Genomic DNA, 21817 nt, shown 5'->3' with positions numbered 1-21817 from the left:
AGACGGCACTATCCCTGAGAGGAGAGGGGGAGAAGACGACACTATTACTGAGAGGAGAGGGGGAGAAGACAACACTAAAACTGAGAGGAGAGGGGGAGAAGACGACACTATTACTGAGAGGAGAGGGGGAGAAGACGACACTATTACTGAGAGGAGAGGGGGAGAAGATGACACTATCACTGAGAGGAGAGGGGGAGAAGACGGCACTATCCCTGAGAGGAGAGGGGGAGAAGACGGCACTATCACTGAGAGGAGAGGGGGAGAAGACGACACTATTACTGAGAGGAGAGGGGGAGAAGACGGCACTATCACAGAGGAGAGGGGGAGAAGACGACACTATCACTGAGAAGAGAGGGGGAGAAGATGGCACTATCCCTGAGAGGAGAGGGGGAGAAGACGGCACTATCACTGGGAGGAGAGGGGGAGTAGATGACACTATTACTGAGAGGAGAGGGGGAGAAGACAACACTAAAACTGAGAGGAGAGGGGGAGAAGACGACACTATTACTGAGAGGAGAGGGGGAGAAAACGACACTATCACTGAGAGGAGAGGGGGAGAAGACGACACTATTACTGAGAGGAGAGGGGAAGAAGACGACAATATCACTGAGAGGAGAGGGGGAGAAGACGGCACTATCCCTGAGAGGAGAATAGGAGAAGATGGCACTATTACGGAGAGGAGAGGGGGAGAAATCGTCACTGTCACTGAGAGGAGAGAGGGAGAAGACGGCACTGTCACTGAGAGGAGAGGGGGAGAAGATGGCACTATTACTGATAGGAGAGGGGGCGAAGACGGCACTATTACTGATATGAGAGGGTGAGAAGATGACACTATTACTGATATGAGAGGGGGAGAAGACGGCACTATTACTGATAGGAGGGGGGCGAAGATGACACTATTACTGATAGGAGAGGGTGAGAAGACGACACTATTACTGATATGAGAGGGGGAGAAGGCGGCACTATCACTGAGAGGGGGAGAAGACGGCACTATCACTGAGAGGAGGAGAAGACGGCACTATCACTGAGAGGAGGAGAAGACGGCACTATCAATGAGAGGAGAGGGGGAGAGACGGCACTATCCCTGAGAGGAGAGGGGGAGAAGACGACACTATTACTGAGAGGAGAGGGGGAGAAGACAACACTAAAACTGAGAGGAGAGGGGGAGAAGACGACACTATTACTGAGAGGAGAGGGGGAGAAGACGACACTATTACTGAGAGGAGAGGGGGAGAAGATGACACTATCACTGAGAGGAGAGGGGGAGAAGACGGCACTATCCCTGAGAGGAGAGGGGGAGAAGACGGCACTATCACTGAGAGGAGAGGGGGAGAAGACGACACTATTACTGAGAGGAGAGGGGGAGAAGACGGCACTATCACAGAGGAGAGGGGGAGAAGACGACACTATCACTGAGAAGAGAGGGGGAGAAGATGGCACTATCCCTGAGAGGAGAGGGGGAGAAGACGGCACTATCACTGGGAGGAGAGGATTAGAAGACGGCACTATCACTGAGAAGAGAGGGGGAGAAGACGGCACTAGCACTGAGAGGAGAGGGTGAGAAGACGGCACTATCACAGAGTAAAGGGGGAGAAGACGACACTATCACTGAGAGGAGAGGGGGAGAAGACAACACTATAACTGAGAGGAGAGGGGGAGAAGACGACACTATTACTGAGAGGAGAGGGGGAGAAGACGACACTATTACTGAGAGGAGAGGGGGAGAAGACGACACTATCACTGAGAGGATAGGGGGAGAAGACAGCACTATACCTGAGAGGAGAGGGAGAGAAGACGGCACTATCACTGAGAGGAGAGGGGGAGAAGACGACACTATTACTGAGAGGAGGAGAAGACGGCACTATCACTGAGAGGAGAGGGGGAGAAGACGACACTATTACTGAGAGGAGAGGGGGAGAAGACGGCACTATCACAGAGAAGAGGGGGAGAAGACGACACTATCACTGAGAGGAGGAGAAGACGGCACTATCACTGAGAGGAGGAGAAGACGGCACTATCACTGAGAGGAGAGGGGGAGAGACGGCACTATCCCTGAGAGGAGAGGGGGAGAAAATGACACTATTACTGAGAGTAGAGGGGGAAAAGACAACACTATAACTGAGAGGAGAGGGGGAGAAGACGACACTATTACTGAGAGGAGAGGGGGAGAAGACGACACTATCACTGAGAGGAGAGGGGGAGAAGACGACACTATCCCTGAGAGGAGAGGGGGAGAAGACGGCACTATCACTGACAGGAGAGGGGGAGAAGACGGCACTATCACTGGGAGGAGAGGATTAGAAGACGGCACTATCACTGAGAAGAGAGGGGGAGAAGACGGCACTATCACTGAGAGGGGGAGAAGACGGCACTATTACAGAGAGGAGAGGGGGAGAAGACGACACTATCACTGAGAGGAGAGGGGGAGAAGACAGCACTATCACTGAGAGGAGAGGGGGAGAAGACGGCACTATCACAGAGGAGAGGGGGAGAAGACGACACTATCACTGAGAAGAGAGGGGGAGAAGATGGCACTATCCCTGAGAGGAGGGGGGAGAAGACGGCACTATAAGTGGGAGGAGAGGATTAGAAGACGGCACTATCACTGAGAAGAGAGGGGGAGAAGACGGCACTAGCACTGAGAGGAGGAGAAGACGGCACTATCACTGAGAGGAGGAGAAGACGGCACTATCACTGAGAGGAGAGGGGGAGAGACGGCACTATCCCTGAGAGGAGAGGGGGAGTAGATGACACTATTACTGAGAGGAGAGGGGGAGAAGACAACACTAAAACTGAGAGGAGAGGGGGAGAAGACGACACTATTACTGAGAGGAGAGGGGGAGAAGACGGCACTATCCCTGAGAGGAGAGGGGGAGAAGACGGCACTATCACTGAGAGGAGAGGGGGAGAAGACGACACTATTACTGAGAGGAGAGGGGGAGAAGACGGCACTATCACAGAGGAGAGGGGGAGAAGACGACACTATCACTGAGAAGAGAGGGGGAGAAGATGGCACTATCCCTGAGAGGAGAGGGGGAGAAGACGGCACTATCACTGGGAGGAGAGGGGGAGTAGATGACACTATTACTGAGAGGAGAGGGGGAGAAGACAACACTAAAACTGAGAGGAGAGGGGGAGAAGACGACACTATTACTGAGAGGAGAGGGGGAGAAAACGACACTATCACTGAGAGGAGAGGGGGAGAAGACGACACTATTACTGAGAGGAGAGGGGAAGAAGACGACAATATCACTGAGAGGAGAGGGGGAGAAGACGGCACTATCCCTGAGAGGAGAATAGGAGAAGATGGCACTATTACGGAGAGGAGAGGGGGAGAAATCGTCACTGTCACTGAGAGGAGAGGGGGAGAAGACGGCACTATCACAGAGGAGAGGGGGAGAAGACGACACTATCACTGAGAAGAGAGGGGGAGAAGATGGCACTATCCCTGAGAGGAGGGGGGAGAAGACGGCACTATAAGTGGGAGGAGAGGATTAGAAGACGGCACTATCACTGAGAAGAGAGGGGGAGAAGACGGCACTAGCACTGAGAGGAGGAGAAGACGGCACTATCACTGAGAGGAGGAGAAGACGGCACTATCACTGAGAGGAGAGGGGGAGAGACGGCACTATCCCTGAGAGGAGAGGGGGAGTAGATGACACTATTACTGAGAGGAGAGGGGGAGAAGACAACACTAAAACTGAGAGGAGAGGGGGAGAAGACGACACTATTACTGAGAGGAGAGGGGGAGAAAACGACACTATCACTGAGAGGAGAGGGGGAGAAGACGACACTATTACTGAGAGGAGAGGGGGAGAAGACGACACTATTACTGAGAGGAGAGGGGAAGAAGACGACAATATCACTGAGAGGAGAGGGGGAGAAGACGGCACTATCCCTGAGAGGAGAATAGGAGAAGATGGCACTATTACGGAGAGGAGAGGGGGAGAAATCGTCACTGTCACTGAGAGGAGAGAGGGAGAAGACGGCACTGTCACTGAGAGGAGAGGGGGAGAAGATGGCACTATTACTGATAGGAGAGGGGGCGAAGACGGCACTATTACTGATATGAGAGGGTGAGAAGATGACACTATTACTGATATGAGAGGGGGAGAAGACGGCACTATTACTGATAGGAGGGGGGCGAAGATGACACTATTACTGATAGGAGAGGGTGAGAAGACGACACTATTACTGATATGAGAGGGGGAGAAGGCGGCACTATCACTGAGAGGGGGAGAAGACGGCACTATCACTGAGAGGAGGAGAAGACGGCACTATCACTGAGAGGAGGAGAAGACGGCACTATCAATGAGAGGAGAGGGGGAGAGACGGCACTATCCCTGAGAGGAGAGGGGGAGAAGACGACACTATTACTGAGAGGAGAGGGGGAGAAGACAACACTAAAACTGAGAGGAGAGGGGGTGAAGACGACACTATTACTGAGAGGAGAGGGGGAGAAGACGACACTATTACTGAGAGGAGAGGGGGAGAAGATGACACTATCACTGAGAGGAGAGGGGGAGAAGACGGCACTATCACTGGGAGGAGAGGATTAGAAGACGGCACTATCACTGAGAAGAGAGGGGGAGAAGACGGCACTATCACTGGGAGGAGAGGATTAGAAGACGGCACTATCACTGAGAAGAGAGGGGGAGAAGACGGCACTATCACTGAGAGGGGGAGAAGACGGCACTATCACTGAGAGGGGGAGAAGACGGCACTATTACAGAGAGGAGAGGGGGAGAAGACGACACTATCACTGAGAGGAGAGGGGGAGAAGACAGCACTATCACTGAGAGGAGAGGGGGAGAAGACGGCACTATCACAGAGGAGAGGGGGAGAAGACGACACTATCACTGAGAAGAGAGGGGGAGAAGATGGCACTATCCCTGAGAGGAGAGGGGGAGAAGACGGCACTATAAGTGGGAGGAGAGGATTAGAAGACGGCACTATCACTGAGAAGAGAGGGGGAGAAGACGGCACTAGCACTGAGAGGAGGAGAAGACGGCACTATCACTGAGAGGAGGAGAAGACGGCACTATCACTGAGAGGAGAGGGGGAGAGACGGCACTATCCCTGAGAGGAGAGGGGGAGTAGATGACACTATTACTGAGAGGAGAGGGGGAGAAGACAACACTAAAACTGAGAGGAGAGGGGGAGAAGACGACACTATTACTGATATGAGAGGGGGAGAAGACGGCACTATTACTGATAGGAGGGGGGCGAAGACGACACTATTACTGATAGGAGAGGGTGAGAAGACGACACTATTACTGATATGAGAGGGGGAGAAGGCGGCACTATCACTGAGAGGGGGAGAAGACGGCACTATCACTGAGAGGAGGAGAAGACGGCACTATCACTGAGAGGAGGAGAAGACGGCACTATCAATGAGAGGAGAGGGGGAGAGACGGCACTATCCCTGAGAGGAGAGGGGGAGAAGACGACACTATTACTGAGAGGAGAGGGGGAGAAGACAACACTAAAACTGAGAGGAGAGGGGGAGAAGACGACACTATTACTGAGAGGAGAGGGGGAGAAGACGACACTATTACTGAGAGGAGAGGGGGAGAAGATGACACTATCACTGAGAGGAGAGGGGGAGAAGACGGCACTATCCCTGAGAGGAGAGGGGGAGAAGACGGCACTATCACTGAGAGGAGAGGGGGAGAAGACGACACTATTACTGAGAGGAGAGGGGGAGAAGACGGCACTATCACAGAGGAGAGGGGGAGAAGACGACACTATCACTGAGAAGAGAGGGGGAGAAGATGGCACTATCCCTGAGAGGAGAGGGGGAGAAGACGGCACTATCACTGGGAGGAGAGGATTAGAAGACGGCACTATCACTGAGAAGAGAGGGGGAGAAGACGGCACTAGCACTGAGAGGAGAGGGGGAGAAGACGGCAATATCACTGAGAGGAGAGGGTGAGAAGACGACACTATTACTGAGAGGAGAAGGGGAGAAGACGGCACTATCACAGAGAAGAGGGGGAGAAGACGACACTATCACTGAGAGGAGGAGAAGACGGCACTATCACTGAGAGGAGGAGAAGACGGCACTATCACTGAGAGGAGAGGGGGAGAGACGGCACTATCCCTGAGAGGAGAGGGGGAGAAAATGACACTATTACTGAGAGTAGAGGGGGAAAAGACAACACTATAACTGAGAGGAGAGGGGGAGAAGATGACACTATTACTGAGAGGAGAGGGGAGAAGACGACACTATCACTGAGAGGAGAGGGGGAGAAGACGGCACTATCACTGACAGCAGAGGGGGAGAAGACGGCACCATCACTGGGAGGAGAGGATTAGAAGACGGCACTATCACTGAGAGGGGGAGAAGACGGCACTATCACTGAGAGGGGGAGAAGACGGCACTATTACAGAGAGGAGAGGGGGAGAAGACGACACTATCACTGAGAGGAGAGGGGGAGAAGACAGCACTATCACTGAGACGAGAGGGGGAGAAGACGGCACTATCACAGAGGAGAGGGGGAGAAGACGACACTATCACTGAGAAGAGAGGGGGAGAAGATGGCACTATCCCTGAGAGGAGAGGGTGAGAAGACGGCACTATAAGTGGGAGGAGAGGATTAGAAGACGGCACTATCACTGAGAAGAGAGGGGGAGAAGACGGCACTAGCACTGAGAGGAGGAGAAGACGGCACTATCACTGAGAGGAGGAGAAGACAGCACTATCCCTGAGAGGAGAGGGGGAGTAGATGACACTATTACTGAGAGGAGAGGGGGAGAAGACAACACTAAAACTGAGAGGAGAGGGGGAGAAGACGACACTATTACTGAGAGGAGAGGGGGAGAAAACGACACTATCACTGAGAGGAGAGGGGGAGAAGACGACACTATTACTGAGAGGAGAGGGGAAGAAGACGACAATATCACTGAGAGGAGAGGGGGAGAAGACGGCACTATCCCTGAGAGGAGAATAGGAGAAGATGGCACTATTACGGAGAGGAGAGGGGGAGAAATCGTCACTGTCACTGAGAGGAGAGAGGGAGAAGACGGCACTGTCACTGAGAGGAGAGGGGGAGAAGATGGCACTATTACTGATAGGAGAGGGGGCGAAGACGGCACTATTACTGATATGAGAGGGTGAGAAGATGACACTATTACTGATATGAGAGGGGGAGAAGACGGCACTATTACTGATAGGAGGGGGCGAAGATGACACTATTACTGATAGGAGAGGGTGAGAAGACGACACTATTACTGATATGAGAGGGGGAGAAGGTGGCACTATCACTGAGAGGGGGAGAAGACGGCACTATCACTGAGAGGAGGAGAAGACGGCACTATCACTGAGAGGAGGAGAAGACGGCACTATCAATGAGAGGAGAGGGGAAGAGACGGCACTATCCCTGAGAGGAGAGGGGGAGAAGACGACACTATTACTGAGAGGAGAGGGGGAGAAGACGACACTAAAACTGAGAGGAGAGGGGGAGAAGACGACACTATTACTGAGAGGAGAGGGGAGAAGACGACACTATTACTGAGAGGAGAGGGGGAGAAGACGACACTATCACTGAGAGGAGAGGGGGAGAAGACGGCACTATCACTGAGAGGAGAGGGGGAGAAGACGACACTATTACTGAGAGGAGAGGGGGAGAAGACGGCACTATCACTGAGAAGAGAGGGGGAGAAGATGGCACTATCCCTGAGAGGAGAGGGGGAGAATACGGCACTATCACTGGGAGGAGAGGATTAGAAGACGGCACTATCACTGAGAAGAGAGGGGGAGAAGACGGCACTAGCACTGAGAGGAGAGGGGGAGAAGACGGCAATATCACTGAGAGGAGAGGGTGAGAAGACGGCACTATCACAGAGTAAAGGGGGAGAAGACGACACTATCACTGAGAGGAGAGGGGGAAAAGACGACACTATCACTGAGAGGAGAGGGGGAGAAGACAGCACTATCACTGAGAGGAAAGGGGGAGAAGACGGCACTATCACTGAGAGGAGAGGGGGAGAAGACGGCACCATCACTGAGAGGAGAGGGGGAGAAGACGACACTATTACTGAGAGGAGAGGGGGAGAGGACGACACTATCACTGAGAGGAGGAGAAGACGGCACTATCACTGAGAGGAGGAGAAGACGGCACTATAACTGAGAGGAGGAGAAGACGGCACTATAACTGAGAGGAGAGGGGGAGAGATGGCACTATCCCTGAGAGGACAGGGGGAGAAGATGACACTATTACTGAGAGGAGAGGGGGAGAAGACAACACTATAACTGAGAGGAGAGGGGGAGAAGACGACACTATCACTGAGAGGAGAGGGGGAGAAGACAGCACTATACCTGAGAGGAGAGGGAGAGAAGACGGCACTATCACTGAGAGGAGAGGGGGAGAAGACGACACTATTACTGAGAGGAGAAGGGGAGAAGACGGCACTATCACAGAGAAGAGGGGGAGAAGACGACACTATCACTGAGAGGAGGAGAAGACGGCACTATCACTGAGAGGAGGAGAAGACGGCACTATCACTGAGAGGAGAGGGGGAGAGACGGCACTATCCCTGAGAGGAGAGGGGGAGAAAATGACACTATTACTGAGAGTAGAGGGGGAAAAGACAACACTATAACTGAGAGGAGAGGGGGAGAAGACGACACTATCACTGAGAGGAGAGGGGGAGAAGACAGCACTATACCTGAGAGGAGAGGGAGAGAAGACGGCACTATCACTGAGAGGAGAGGGGGAGAAGACGACACTATTACTGAGAGGAGAAGGGGAGAAGACGGCACTATCACAGAGAAGAGGGGGAGAAGACGACACTATCACTGAGAGGAGGAGAAGACGGCACTATCACTGAGAGGAGGAGAAGACGGCACTATCACTGAGAGGAGAGGGGGAGAGACGGCACTATCCCTGAGAGGAGAGGGGGAGAAAATGACACTATTACTGAGAGTAGAGGGGGAAAAGACAACACTATAACTGAGAGGAGAGGGGGAGAAGACGACACTATTACTGAGAGGAGAGGGGGAGAAGACGACACTATCACTGAGAGGAGAGGGGGAGAAGACGACACTATCCCTGAGAGGAGAGGGGGAGAAGACGGCACTATCCCTGACAGGAGAGGGGGAGAAGACGGCACTATCACTGGGAGGAGAGGATTAGAAGACGGCACTATCACTGAGAAGAGAGGGGGAGAAGACGGCACTATCACTGAGAGGGGGAGAAGACGGCACTATTACAGAGAGGAGAGGGGGAGAAGACGACACTATCACTGAGAGGAGAGGGGGAGAAGACAGCACTATCACTGAGAGGAGAGGGGGAGAAGACGGCACTATCACAGAGGAGAGGGGGAGAAGACGACACTATCACTGAGAAGAGAGGGGGAGAAGATGGCACTATCCCTGAGAGGAGAGGGGGAGAAGACGGCACTATAAGTGGGAGGAAAGGATTAGAAGACGGCACTATCACTGAGAAGAGAGGGGGAGAAGACGGCACTAGCACTGAGAGGAGAGGGGGAGAAGACGACACTATCACTGAGAGGAGAGGGGGAGAAGACAGCACTATCACTGAGAGGAAAGGGGGAGAAGACAGCACTATCACTGAGAGGAGAGGGGGAGAAGACGTCACTATCACTGAGAGGAGAGGGGGAGAAGACGACACTATTACTGAGAGGAGAGGGGGAGAGGACGACACTATCACTGAGAGGAGGAGAAGACGGCACTATCACTGAGAGGAGGAGAAGACGGCACTATGACTGAGAGGAGAGGGGGAGAGGACGACACTATCACTGAGAGGAGGAGAAGACGGCACTATCACTGAGAGGAGGAGAAGATGGCACTATCACTGAGAGGAGGAGAAGACGGCAATATCACTGAGAGGAGAGGGGGAGAGACGGCACTATCCCTGAGAGGAGAGGGGGAGAAGACGGCACTAGCACTGAGAGGAGGAGAAGACGGCACTATCACTGAGAGGAGGAGAAGACAGCACTATCACTGAGAGGAGGAGAAGACAGCACTATCCCTGAGAGGAGAGGGGGAGTAGATGACACTATTACTGAGAGGAGAGGGGGAGAAGACAACACTAAAACTGAGAGGAGAGGGGGAGAAGACGACACTATTACTGAGAGGAGAGGGGGAGAAAACGACACTATCACTGAGAGGAGAGGGGGAGAAGACGACACTATTACTGAGAGGAGAGGGGAAGAAGACGACAATATCACTGAGAGGAGAGGGGGAGAAGACGGCACTATCCCTGAGAGGAGAATAGGAGAAGATGGCACTATTACGGAGAGGAGAGGGGGAGAAATCGTCACTGTCACTGAGAGGAGAGAGGGAGAAGACGGCACTGTCACTGAGAGGAGAGGGGGAGAAGATGGCACTATTACTGATAGGAGAGGGGGCGAAGACGGCACTATTACTGATATGAGAGGGTGAGAAGATGACACTATTACTGATATGAGAGGGGGAGAAGACGGCACTATTACTGATAGGAGGGGGCGAAGATGACACTATTACTGATAGGAGAGGGTGAGAAGACGACACTATTACTGATATGAGAGGGGGAGAAGGTGGCACTATCACTGAGAGGGGGAGAAGACGGCACTATCACTGAGAGGAGGAGAAGACGGCACTATCACTGAGAGGAGGAGAAGACGGCACTATCAATGAGAGGAGAGGGGAAGAGACGGCACTATCCCTGAGAGGAGAGGGGGAGAAGACGACACTATTACTGAGAGGAGAGGGGGAGAAGACGACACTAAAACTGAGAGGAGAGGGGGAGAAGACGACACTATTACTGAGAGGAGAGGGGAGAAGACGACACTATTACTGAGAGGAGAGGGGGAGAAGACGACACTATCACTGAGAGGAGAGGGGGAGAAGACGGCACTATCACTGAGAGGAGAGGGGGAGAAGACGACACTATTACTGAGAGGAGAGGGGGAGAAGACGGCACTATCACTGAGAAGAGAGGGGGAGAAGATGGCACTATCCCTGAGAGGAGAGGGGGAGAATACGGCACTATCACTGGGAGGAGAGGATTAGAAGACGGCACTATCACTGAGAAGAGAGGGGGAGAAGACGGCACTAGCACTGAGAGGAGAGGGGGAGAAGACGGCAATATCACTGAGAGGAGAGGGTGAGAAGACGGCACTATCACAGAGTAAAGGGGGAGAAGACGACACTATCACTGAGAAGAGAGGGGGAAAAGACGACACTATCACTGAGAGGAGAGGGGGAGAAGACAGCACTATCACTGAGAGGAAAGGGGGAGAAGACGGCACTATCACTGAGAGGAGAGGGGGAGAAGACGGCACCATCACTGAGAGGAGAGGGGGAGAAGACGACACTATTACTGAGAGGAGAGGGGGAGAGGACGACACTATCACTGAGAGGAGGAGAAGACGGCACTATCACTGAGAGGAGGAGAAGACGGCACTATAACTGAGAGGAGGAGAAGACGGCACTATAACTGAGAGGAGAGGGGGAGAGATGGCACTATCCCTGAGAGGACAGGGGGAGAAGATGACACTATTACTGAGAGGAGAGGGGGAGAAGACAACACTATAACTGAGAGGAGAGGGGGAGAAGACGACACTATTACTGAGAGGAGAGGGGGAGAAGACGACACTATTACTGAGAGGAGAGGGGGAGAAGACGACACTATCACTGAGAGGAGAGGGGGAGAAGACAGCACTATACCTGAGAGGAGAGGGAGAGAAGACGGCACTATCACTGAGAGGAGAGGGGGAGAAGACGACACTATTACTGAGAGGAGAAGGGGAGAAGACGGCACTATCACAGAGAAGAGGGGGAGAAGACGACACTATCACTGAGAGGAGGAGAAGACGGCACTATCACTGAGAGGAGGAGAAGACGGCACTATCACTGAGAGGAGAGGGGGAGAGACGGCACTATCCCTGAGAGGAGAGGGGGAGAAAATGAAACTATTACTGAGAGTAGAGGGGGAAAAGACAACACTATAACTGAGAGGAGAGGGGGAGAAGACGACACTATTACTGAGAGGAGAGGGGGAGAAGACGACACTATCACTGAGAGGAGAGGGGGAGAAGACGACACTATCCCTGAGAGGAGAGGGGGAGAAGACGGCACTATCCCTGACAGGAGAGGGGGAGAAGACGGCACTATCACTGGGAGGAGAGGATTAGAAGACGGCACTATCACTGAGAAGAGAGGGGGAGAAGACGGCACTATCACTGAGAGGGGGAGAAGACGGCACTATTACAGAGAGGGGGAGAAGATGGCACTATTACAGAGAGGAGAGGGGGAGAAGACGACACTATCACTGAGAGGAGAGGGGGAGAAGACAGCACTATCACTGAGAGGAGAGGGGGAGAAGACGGCACTATCACAGAGGAGAGGGGGAGAAGACGACACTATCACTGAGAAGAGAGGGGGAGAAGATGGCACTATCCCTGAGAGGAGAGGGGGAGAAGACGGCACTATAAGTGGGAGGAAAGGATTAGAAGACGGCACTATCACTGAGAAGAGAGGGGGAGAAGACGGCACTAGCACTGAGAGGAGAGGGGGAGAAGACGACACTATCACTGAGAGGAGAGGGGGAGAAGACAGCACTATCACTGAGAGGAAAGGGGGAGAAGACAGCACTATCACTGAGAGGAGAGGGGGAGAAGACGTCACTATCACTGAGAGGAGAGGGGGAGAAGACGACACTATTACTGAGAGGAGAGGGGGAGAGGACGACACTATCACTGAGAGGAGGAGAAGACGGCACTATCACTGAGAGGAGGAGAAGACGGCACTATGACTGAGAGGAGAGGGGGAGAGGACGACACTATCACTGAGAGGAGGAGAAGACGGCACTATCACTGAGAGGAGGAGAAGATGGCACTATCACTGAGAGGAGGAGAAGACGGCAATATCACTGAGAGGAGAGGGGGAGAGACGGCACTATCCCTGAGAGGAGAGGGGAGAAGATGACACTATTACTGAGAGGAGAGGGGGAGAAGACAACACTATAACTGAGAGGAGAGGGGGAGAAGACGACACTATCACTGAGAGGAGAGGGGGAGAAGACGGCACTATCCCTGAGAGGAGAGGGGGAGAAGACGGCACTATCCCTGAGAGGAGAGGGGGAGAGACGGCACTATCCCTGAGAGGAGAGGGGGAGAAGATGACACTATTACTGAGAGGAGAGGGGGAGAAGACAGCACTATCACTGAGAGGAGAGGGGGAGAAGACAGCACTATCTCTGAGAGGAGAGGGGGAGAAGACAGCACCATCAGTGAGAGGAGAGGGGGAGAAGACGGCACCATCACTGACAGGAGAGGGGGAGAAGACGACACTATCACTGAGAGGAGAGGGGGAGAAGACGGCACTATCACTGAGAGGAGAGAAGACAGCACTATCACTGAGAGGAGAGGGGGAGTGACGGCACTATCACTGAGAGGAGAGGGGGAGAAGACGGCACCATCACTGAGAGGAGAGGGGGAGAAGACGTCACTATCACTGAGAGGAGAGGGGGAGAAGACGACACTATTACTGAGAGGAGAGGGGGAGAAGACAACACTATTGCTGAGAGGAGAGGGGGAGAAGACGGCACTATCACTGAGAGGAGAGGGGGAGAAGACGACATTATTACTGAGAGGAGAGGGGGAGAAGACGACACTATTACTGAGAGGAGAGGGGGAGAAGACGGCACTATCACTGAGAGAAGAGGGGGAGAAGATGGCACTGTCACTGCGAGGAGAGGGGGAGAAGACGGCACTATCACTGAGAGGAGGAGAAGTCGAAACTATCACTGAGAGGAGAGGGGGAGAAGACGGCACTATCACTGAGAGGAGGAGAATACGGCACAATCACTGACAGGAGAGGAGGAGAATACAGCACAATCACTGACAGGAGAGGAGGAGAAGACGACACTATCACTGAGAGGAGAGGGGGAGAAGACGACACTATCACTGAGAGGAGAGGGGGAGAAGACGACACTATCACTGAGAGGAGAGGGGGAGAAGACGACACTATCACTGAGAGGAGGAGAAGACGGCACTATCACTGAGAGGAGGAGAAGACGGCACTATCACTGAGAGGAGAGGGGGAGAGACGGCACTATCCCTGAGAGGAGAGGGGGAGAAAATGACACTATTACTGAGAGGAGAGGGGGAAAAGACAACACTATAACTGAGAGGAGAGGGGGAGAAGACGACACTATTACTGAGAGGAGAGGGGGAGAAGACGACACTATCACTGAGAGGAGAGGGGGAGAAGACGACACTATCCCTGAGAGGAGAGGGGGAGAAGACGGCACTATCCCTGACAGGAGAGGGGGAGAAGACGGCACTATCACTGGGAGGAGAGGATTAGAAGACGGCACTATCACTGAGAAGAGAGGGGGAGAAGACGGCACTATCACTGAGAGGGGGAGAAGACGGCACTATTACAGAGAGGAGAGGGGGAGAAGACGACACTATCACTGAGAGGAGAGGGGGAGAAGACAGCACTATCACTGAGAGGAGAGGGGGAGAAGACGGCACTATCACAGAGGAGAGGGGGAGAAGACGACACTATCACTGAGAAGAGAGGGGGAGAAGATGGCACTATCCCTGAGAGGAGAGGGGGAGAAGACGGCACTATAAGTGGGAGGAAAGGATTAGAAGACGGCACTATCACTGAGAAGAGAGGGGGAGAAGACGGCACTAGCACTGAGAGGAGAGGGGGAGAAGACGACACTATCACTGAGAGGAGAGGGGGAGAAGTCAGCACTATCACTGAGAGGAAAGGGGGAGAAGACAGCACTATCACTGAGAGGAGAGGGGGAGAAGACGTCACTATCACTGAGAGGAGAGGGGGAGAAGACGACACTATTACTGAGAGGAGAGGGGGAGAGGACGACACTATCACTGAGAGGAGGAGAAGACGGCACTATCACTGAGAGGAGGAGAAGACGGCACTATGACTGAGAGGAGAGGGGGAGAGGACGACACTATCACTGAGAGGAGGAGAAGACGGCACTATCACTGAGAGGAGGAGAAGATGGCACTATCACTGAGAGGAGGAGAAGACGGCAATATCACTGAGAGGAGAGGGGGAGAGACGGCACTATCCCTGAGAGGAGAGGGGAGAAGATGACACTATTACTGAGAGGAGAGGGGGAGAAGACAACACTATAACTGAGAGGAGAGGGGGAGAAGACGACACTATCACTGAGAGGAGAGGGGGAGAAGACGGCACTATCCCTGAGAGGAGAGGGGGAGAAGACGGCACTATCCCTGAGAGGAGAGGGGGAGAGACGGCACTATCCCTGAGAGGAGAGGGGGAGAAGATGACACTATTACTGAGAGGAGAGGGGGAGAAGACAGCACTATCACTGAGAGGAGAGGGGGAGAAGACAGCACTATCTCTGAGAGGAGAGGGGGAGAAGACAGCACTATCAGTGAGAGGAGAGGGGGAGAAGACGGCACCATCACTGACAGGAGAGGGGGAGAAGACGACACTATCACTGAGAGGAGAGGGGGAGAAGACGGCACTATCACTGAGAGGAGAGAAGACAGCACTATCACTGAGAGGAGAGGGGGAGTGACGGCACTATCACTGAGAGGAGAGGGGGAGAAGACGTCACTATCACTGAGAGGAGAGGGGGAGAAGACGACACTATTACTGAGAGGAGAGGGGGAGAAGACGACACTATTGCTGAGAGGAGAGGGGGAGAAGACGGCACTATCACTGAGAGGAGAGGGGGAGAAGACGACATTATTACTGAGAGGAGAGGGGGAGAAGACGACACTATTACTGAGAGGAGAGGGGGAGAAGACGGCACTATCACTGAGAGAAGAGGGGGAGAAGATGGCACTGTCACTGCGAGGAGAGGGGGAGAAGACGGCACTATCACTGAGAGGAGGAGAAGTCGAAACTATCACTGAGAGGAGAGGGGGAGAAGACGGCACTATCACTGAGAGGAGGAGAATACGGCACAATCACTGACAGGAGAGGAGGAGAATACAGCACAATCACTGACAGGAGAGGAGGAGAAGACGACACTATCACTGAGAGGAAAGGGGGAGAAGACGACACTATCACTGAGAGGAGAGGGGGAGAAGACGACACTATCACTGAGAGGAGAGGGGGAGAAGACGACACTATCACTGAGAGGAGAGGGGGAGAAGACAGCACTATCACTGAGAGGAGAGGGGGAGAAGACGGCACTATCACAGAGGAGAGGGGGAGAAGACGGCACTATGACAGAGGAGAGGGGGAGAAGACGGCACTATCACTGAGAGGAGAGGGGAAGAAGACGGCACTATCACTGAGAGGAGAGGGGGAGAAGACGGCACTATCACTGAGAGGAGAGGGGGAGAAGACGGCACTATCACAGAGGAGAGGGGGAGAAGACGGCACTATCACTGAGAGGAGGAGAAGTCGAAACTATCACTGAGAGGAGAGGGGGAGAAGACGGCACTATCACTGAGAGGAGAGGGGGAGAAGACGGTACTATCTCTGAGAGGAGAGGGGGAGAAGACGGCACTATTACTGAGAGGAGAGGGGGAGAAGACGGTACTATCACTGAGAGGAGAGGGGGAGAAGACAGCACTATCACTGAGAGGAGAGCGGGAGAAGACAGCACTATCACTGAGAGGAGAGGGGGAGAAGACGGCACTATCACTGAGAGAAGAGGGGGAGAAGATGGCACTGTCACTGCGAGGAGAGGGGGAGAAGACGGCACTATCACTGAGAGGAGGAGAAGTCGAAACTATCACTGAGAGGAGAGGGGGAGAAGACGGCACTATCACTGAGAGGAGAGGGGGAGAAGACGGTACTATCACTGAGAGGAGAGGGGGAGAAGACAGCACTATCACTGAGAGGAGAGGGGGAGAAGACAGCACTATCACTGAGAGGAGAGGGGGAGAAGACGGCACTATCACTGAGAGGAGAGAAGACAGCACTATCACTGAGAGGAGAGGGGGAGTGACGGCACTATCACTGAGAGGAGAGGGGGAGAAGACGACACTATCACTGAGAGGAGAGGGGGAGAAGACGTCACTATCACTGAGAGGAGAGGGGGAGAAGACGACACTATTACTGAGAGGAGAGGGGGAGAAGACGACACTATTGCTGAGAGGAGAGGGGGAGAAGACGGCACTATCACTGAGAGGAGAGGGGGAGAAGATGACACTATTACTGAGAGGAGAGGGGGAGAAGACGACACTATTACTGAGAGGAGAGGGGGAGAAGACGGCACTATCACTGAGAGAAGAGGGGGAGAAGATGGCACTGTCACTGCGAGGAGAGGGGGAGAAGACGGCACTATCACTGAGAGGAGGAGAAGTCGAAACTATCACTGAGAGGAGAGGGGGAGAAGACGGCACTATCACTGAGAGGAGAGGGGGAGAAGACGGCACTATCACTGAGAGGAGGAGAATACAGCACAATCACTGACAGGAGAGGAGGAGAATACGGCACTATCACTGACAGGAGAGGGGGAGAAGACGACACTATCACTGAGAGGAGAGGGGGAGAAGACGACACTATCACTGAGAGGAGAGGGGGAGAAGACGACACTATCACTGAGAGGAGAGGGGGAGAAGACAGCACTATCACTGAGAGGAGAGGGGGAGAAGACGGCACTATCACAGAGGAGAGGGGGAGAAGACGGCACTATCACAGAGGAGAGGGGGAGAAGACGGCACTATCACTGAGAGGAGAGGGAAAGAAGACGGCACTATCACTGAGAGGAGAGGGGGAGAAGACGGCACTATCACTGAGAGGAGAGGGGGAGAAGACGGCACTATCACAGAGGAGAGGGGGAAAAGACAACACTATCACTGAGAGGAGAGGGGGAGAAGACGGCACTATTACTGAGAGGAGTGGGGGAGAAGACGGTACTATCACTGAGAGGAGAGGGGGAGAAGACAGCACTATCACTGAGAGGAGAGCGGGAGAAGACAGCACTATCACTGAGAGGAGAGGGGGAGAAGACGGCACTATCACTGAGAGAAGAGGGGGAGAAGATGGCACTGTCACTGCGAGGAGAGGGGGAGAAGACGGCACTATCACTGAGAGGAGGAGAAGTCGAAACTATCACTGAGAGGAGAGGGGGAGAAGACGGCACTATCACTGAGAGGAGAGGGGGAGAAGACGGTACTATCACTGAGAGGAGAGGGGGAGAAGACAGCACTATCACTGAGAGGAGAGGGGGAGAAGACAGCACTATCACTGAGTGGAGAGGGGGAGAAGACGGCACTATCACTGAGAGGAGGGGGGAGAAGACAGCATTATTACTGAGAGGAGAGGGGGAGAAGAAGACACTATCACTGAGAGGAGAAGGGGAGAAGACGGCTAAAGTTAAATAAAGTAAAAAAAAATTGAATAAATCAAAAAGTAACACAATAAACTAACAATAGTGAGACTATATACAGGGGTTACTGGTGCCAAGTCAATGTGGAGGCTATATACAGGGGTTACTGGTGCCGAGTCAATGTGGAGACTATATACAGAGGTTACTGGTACCGAGTCAATGTACGGGGGTACAGGTTAGTCGAGGAAATTTGTAAAGTGACTGTGCATAGATAATAAACAGCGAGTAGCATCAGTGTAAAAAACTGGGGGGAGAGAAGACGGCAAGATTACGTGGTTGTCTCACCTAGCTACCTTAAGTTGAATGCACTGACTAAGTCACTCTGGATATGAGCGTATGCAATTAAAACAATCAAAATGTAAATGTGATTATGGTTATCCTTCCACCTTGTACAAGTCAAGGGACGAGGCTGGCAGTGGCGGTTCTAGACCATTTCAAATGGGGGGGCCAAGCTGGGGCCAATTCTTGTCACAGGGGCACTGCTCCCCCCCCCCCCAGAACCACCCCTGGAGGCTGGACTGTTGGGGTTTCAGCAAAGAGCCTTTCAGCAGGTAGGCTATTAGAAGTGTTTAAAGATGTCCCCTTCCCTCTTTTTACTTCAAGTAGAGCTGGGACGGTTAAAACCTTTACAACCTCTTGTCGCAGGCATTCTGCTGATACAGTAAAGTTCATTATGATAAGTCGCCTATACTGGAGAAATGTAAAGTTTGATATGAAATCAATGTGCTAATATGGGTGTGTCACGTCCTGACCAGTGTAAAGGGTCATTTGCCATAGTAGAATGGTCAGGGCGTGGCAGGGGGGTTGTTTTGTGTGTTTTGGGGTTTGTTTGTTTCCAGGGGAATGTGTTCTAGTTTTAATTTTCTATGTTTCGTTTTCCAGGTTTGGCCGAGTATGGTTTCCAATCAGAGGCAGGTGTCTTTCGTTGTCTCTGATTGGAAGCCATACTTAGGCAGCCTGTTTTCCTTTGGGTTTTGTGGGTGGTTGTTTTTCGTATAGTCGTGGTACCTTACGGAACTGTTGTTTGTCATTAGTTTATTTTTGTTTAAGTGTTCTCTCAAAGAATAAAAGAAGATGAGCACTATACACGCTGTGCCTTGGTCTGTTCTCTACGACGCTTGTGACAGGGTGATTTGTTAATGGGACAAACTAGTAGTAGTAGTTTAAAAGATAATAAAAGAAAAACTGTGGTGCACATTAATGTTATAAATGTATAATTATATTTAGCGTTATTGTATCATCAACTCAGACAATTTACAGATTTATGGATTTTTGTCTGTATCGCCCAGCTCTAACTTCTAGTAGTATCTGTTTAGCTAGACAAGCACCCCATAGCAATATAAACACCCCACAGCGACATAAACACCCCATAGCAACATAAACACCCCATAGCAACATAAAGCACATAAACACCCCAAACATAAACACCCCATAGCAACATAAACACCCCATAGCAACATAAACAACCCCATAGCAACATAAACACCCCCATAGCAACATCAACACCCCCATAGCAATATAAACACCCCATATCAACATAAACACCGCATAGCAACATAAACACCCCATAGCAATATAAACACCCCTATAGCAACATAAACACCGCATAGCAACATAAACACCGCATAGCAACATAAACACCCCATAGCAACATAAACACCGCATAGCAACATAAACACCGCATAGCAACATAAACACCCCATAGCAACCTTTTGTAGCGCCGGCAGTCCTGTATTTATTAGCCATTCACACAGTCTCCATCTTCAGACAGTGACAGGTGACTTTTACTGGAAGGTCAATCTATTGAGGGATGAAGCTGACCCGAGGTGGACCGGGCTATGGACTGTGACGTGAAGGGGGAAAAGCAGTGAGGGAGGGAGGAGCGCCCTGCTCAAATAGAACAGTAATCTGTACCGCTCGGCCATGTTGTCAACAAGGCAGCATGGTGCATCATTCAGAAACATACACCATCTCTTTTCCATAAAATAAATGTTTGAATTTTAATTGGGAAGGCAGATAAAGCGTTTTTATCAAAAGCAATTCCTTTTGCATGTGAAAACACAGAATCCTATTGTGTCCCTGTCCAATCAGAACTCACGTAGAGCTCCCTGTCCAATCAGAACTCACGTAGAGCTCCCTGTCCAATCAGAACTCAACACAGAATCCTACTCAATGTGCTTAATCTACGTCACATTTAATTGGATCTGACTTCGCCACCAGGTCAAAACGTGGCACCTGGCTCACGACCAGGAGGGAGCCCAGTTCCAAGAGGAATGAGATCAACCCGCTCCACCTGAAGCATGCTGGGGCATTAAGAGAACTCCCTCACTAACGTAGCTAGTAACCTCCTATACAGCCACAGTCTGGGTATTAGTAGAACTCAAAGAGCTTGTTCCTGGCCAATCAGAACTCACGTAGAGCTCCCTGGCCAATCAGAACTTGTACCTGGTCAATCAGAACTCACCCAGAGGTAGTCCCTGTCCAATCAGAACTCACCCAGAGGTAGTCCCTGGCCAATCAGAACTCACCCAGAGGTAGTCCCTGTCCAATCAGAACTCACCCAGAGGTAGTCCCTGGCCAATCAGAACTCACCCAGAGGTAGTCCCTGTCCAATCAGAACTCACCCAGAGGTAGTCCCTGGCCAATCAGAACTCACCCAGAGGTAGTCCCTGTCCAATCAGAACTCACCCAGAGGTAGTCCATGGCCAATCAGAACTCACCCAGAGGTAGTCCCTGTCCAATCAGAACTCACCTAGAGCTCCCTGGCAGATGTCTGTTCTGGTAGCTCCTCCCAGGATGAACTGAGGGTCATCTGTTAGCTCCTGGATGGAAGGAAAGGGGAGGATTACATTAGACTATGGTAAGAGTCATTTACAGTAGACTGTTAGGGAGAGGTACTGCTCAGCAAACAGCCATTCTTGGGCTGTCTTTTTTACAATACATTACAGGTATAACTCTGTCTATTTCTATAACTGATACTTCTAGTTGTTCGGACAGCTGAGCATATCTGGCTCTTGAGTAATTCTAGAACATAATATGTAACTCGGGTAAACAAGTGGCTAATCTAGGAAGTGGTCAGAGGAAACCTGGTCAACAGCTGCACTGATTGGTCTTTATTGGACTGAGAGGTTCCTTCCTCTTCCTGTCTCTACTTGTCCCATACTGCCAGTCTGTCCCACATGCCAGCCATACAACAAGTGCAGGAGTAGGGTGTGACAGGCATACAGCATGTGGGCTAGACTATCTAGCTGTCTTTACAACAACATGGATCAACCTAAATTAGATTTGAACGTGAACTGCCCTGTGCTTGAATGATGGGAAACAGGTGCAGGGTGTGACAGAGGCTGTGTTGTAGACAGCATCCAAACTGTGATGTATCACGAGTAAATTTTGCTCTGAAAACCTCTACTTCTCCGTAGGGTTTTCAGCGGTTAGCTTCGGTTGGCTCTGTGTGAACTACAATTCCGATACTGTGTTTTAACGTTTAGAAATGTTAATCATCAACGCTTGTG

At 52.1% G+C, this 21817-nt stretch overlaps 1 protein-coding gene across 1 annotated transcript in view; it reads right to left on the bottom strand.

Annotated features, from left to right (window-relative positions):
* LOC106592837 (calpain-1 catalytic subunit) overlaps positions 1 to 21817 on the bottom strand; it is a 258943-nt gene that overhangs the window by 224323 nt on the left and 12803 nt on the right. Inside the window, exon 6 of the mRNA XM_082965521.1 lies at positions 21058 to 21127. Coding sequence (XP_082821647.1) covers positions 21058 to 21127 — 70 coding nt within the window. The remainder of the gene's footprint in view (positions 1 to 21057; positions 21128 to 21817) is intronic.

The sequence above is a fragment of the Salmo salar genome, chromosome 19, assembly GCF_965601325.2.
Source record: "Salmo salar chromosome 19, fSalSal1, whole genome shotgun sequence".
NCBI classification, from domain to species: Eukaryota; Metazoa; Chordata; class Actinopteri; order Salmoniformes; family Salmonidae; genus Salmo; species Salmo salar.
The sequence above is the reverse complement of the archived record's forward strand: the minus strand, read 5'-3'. Positions and strand labels throughout refer to the sequence as shown.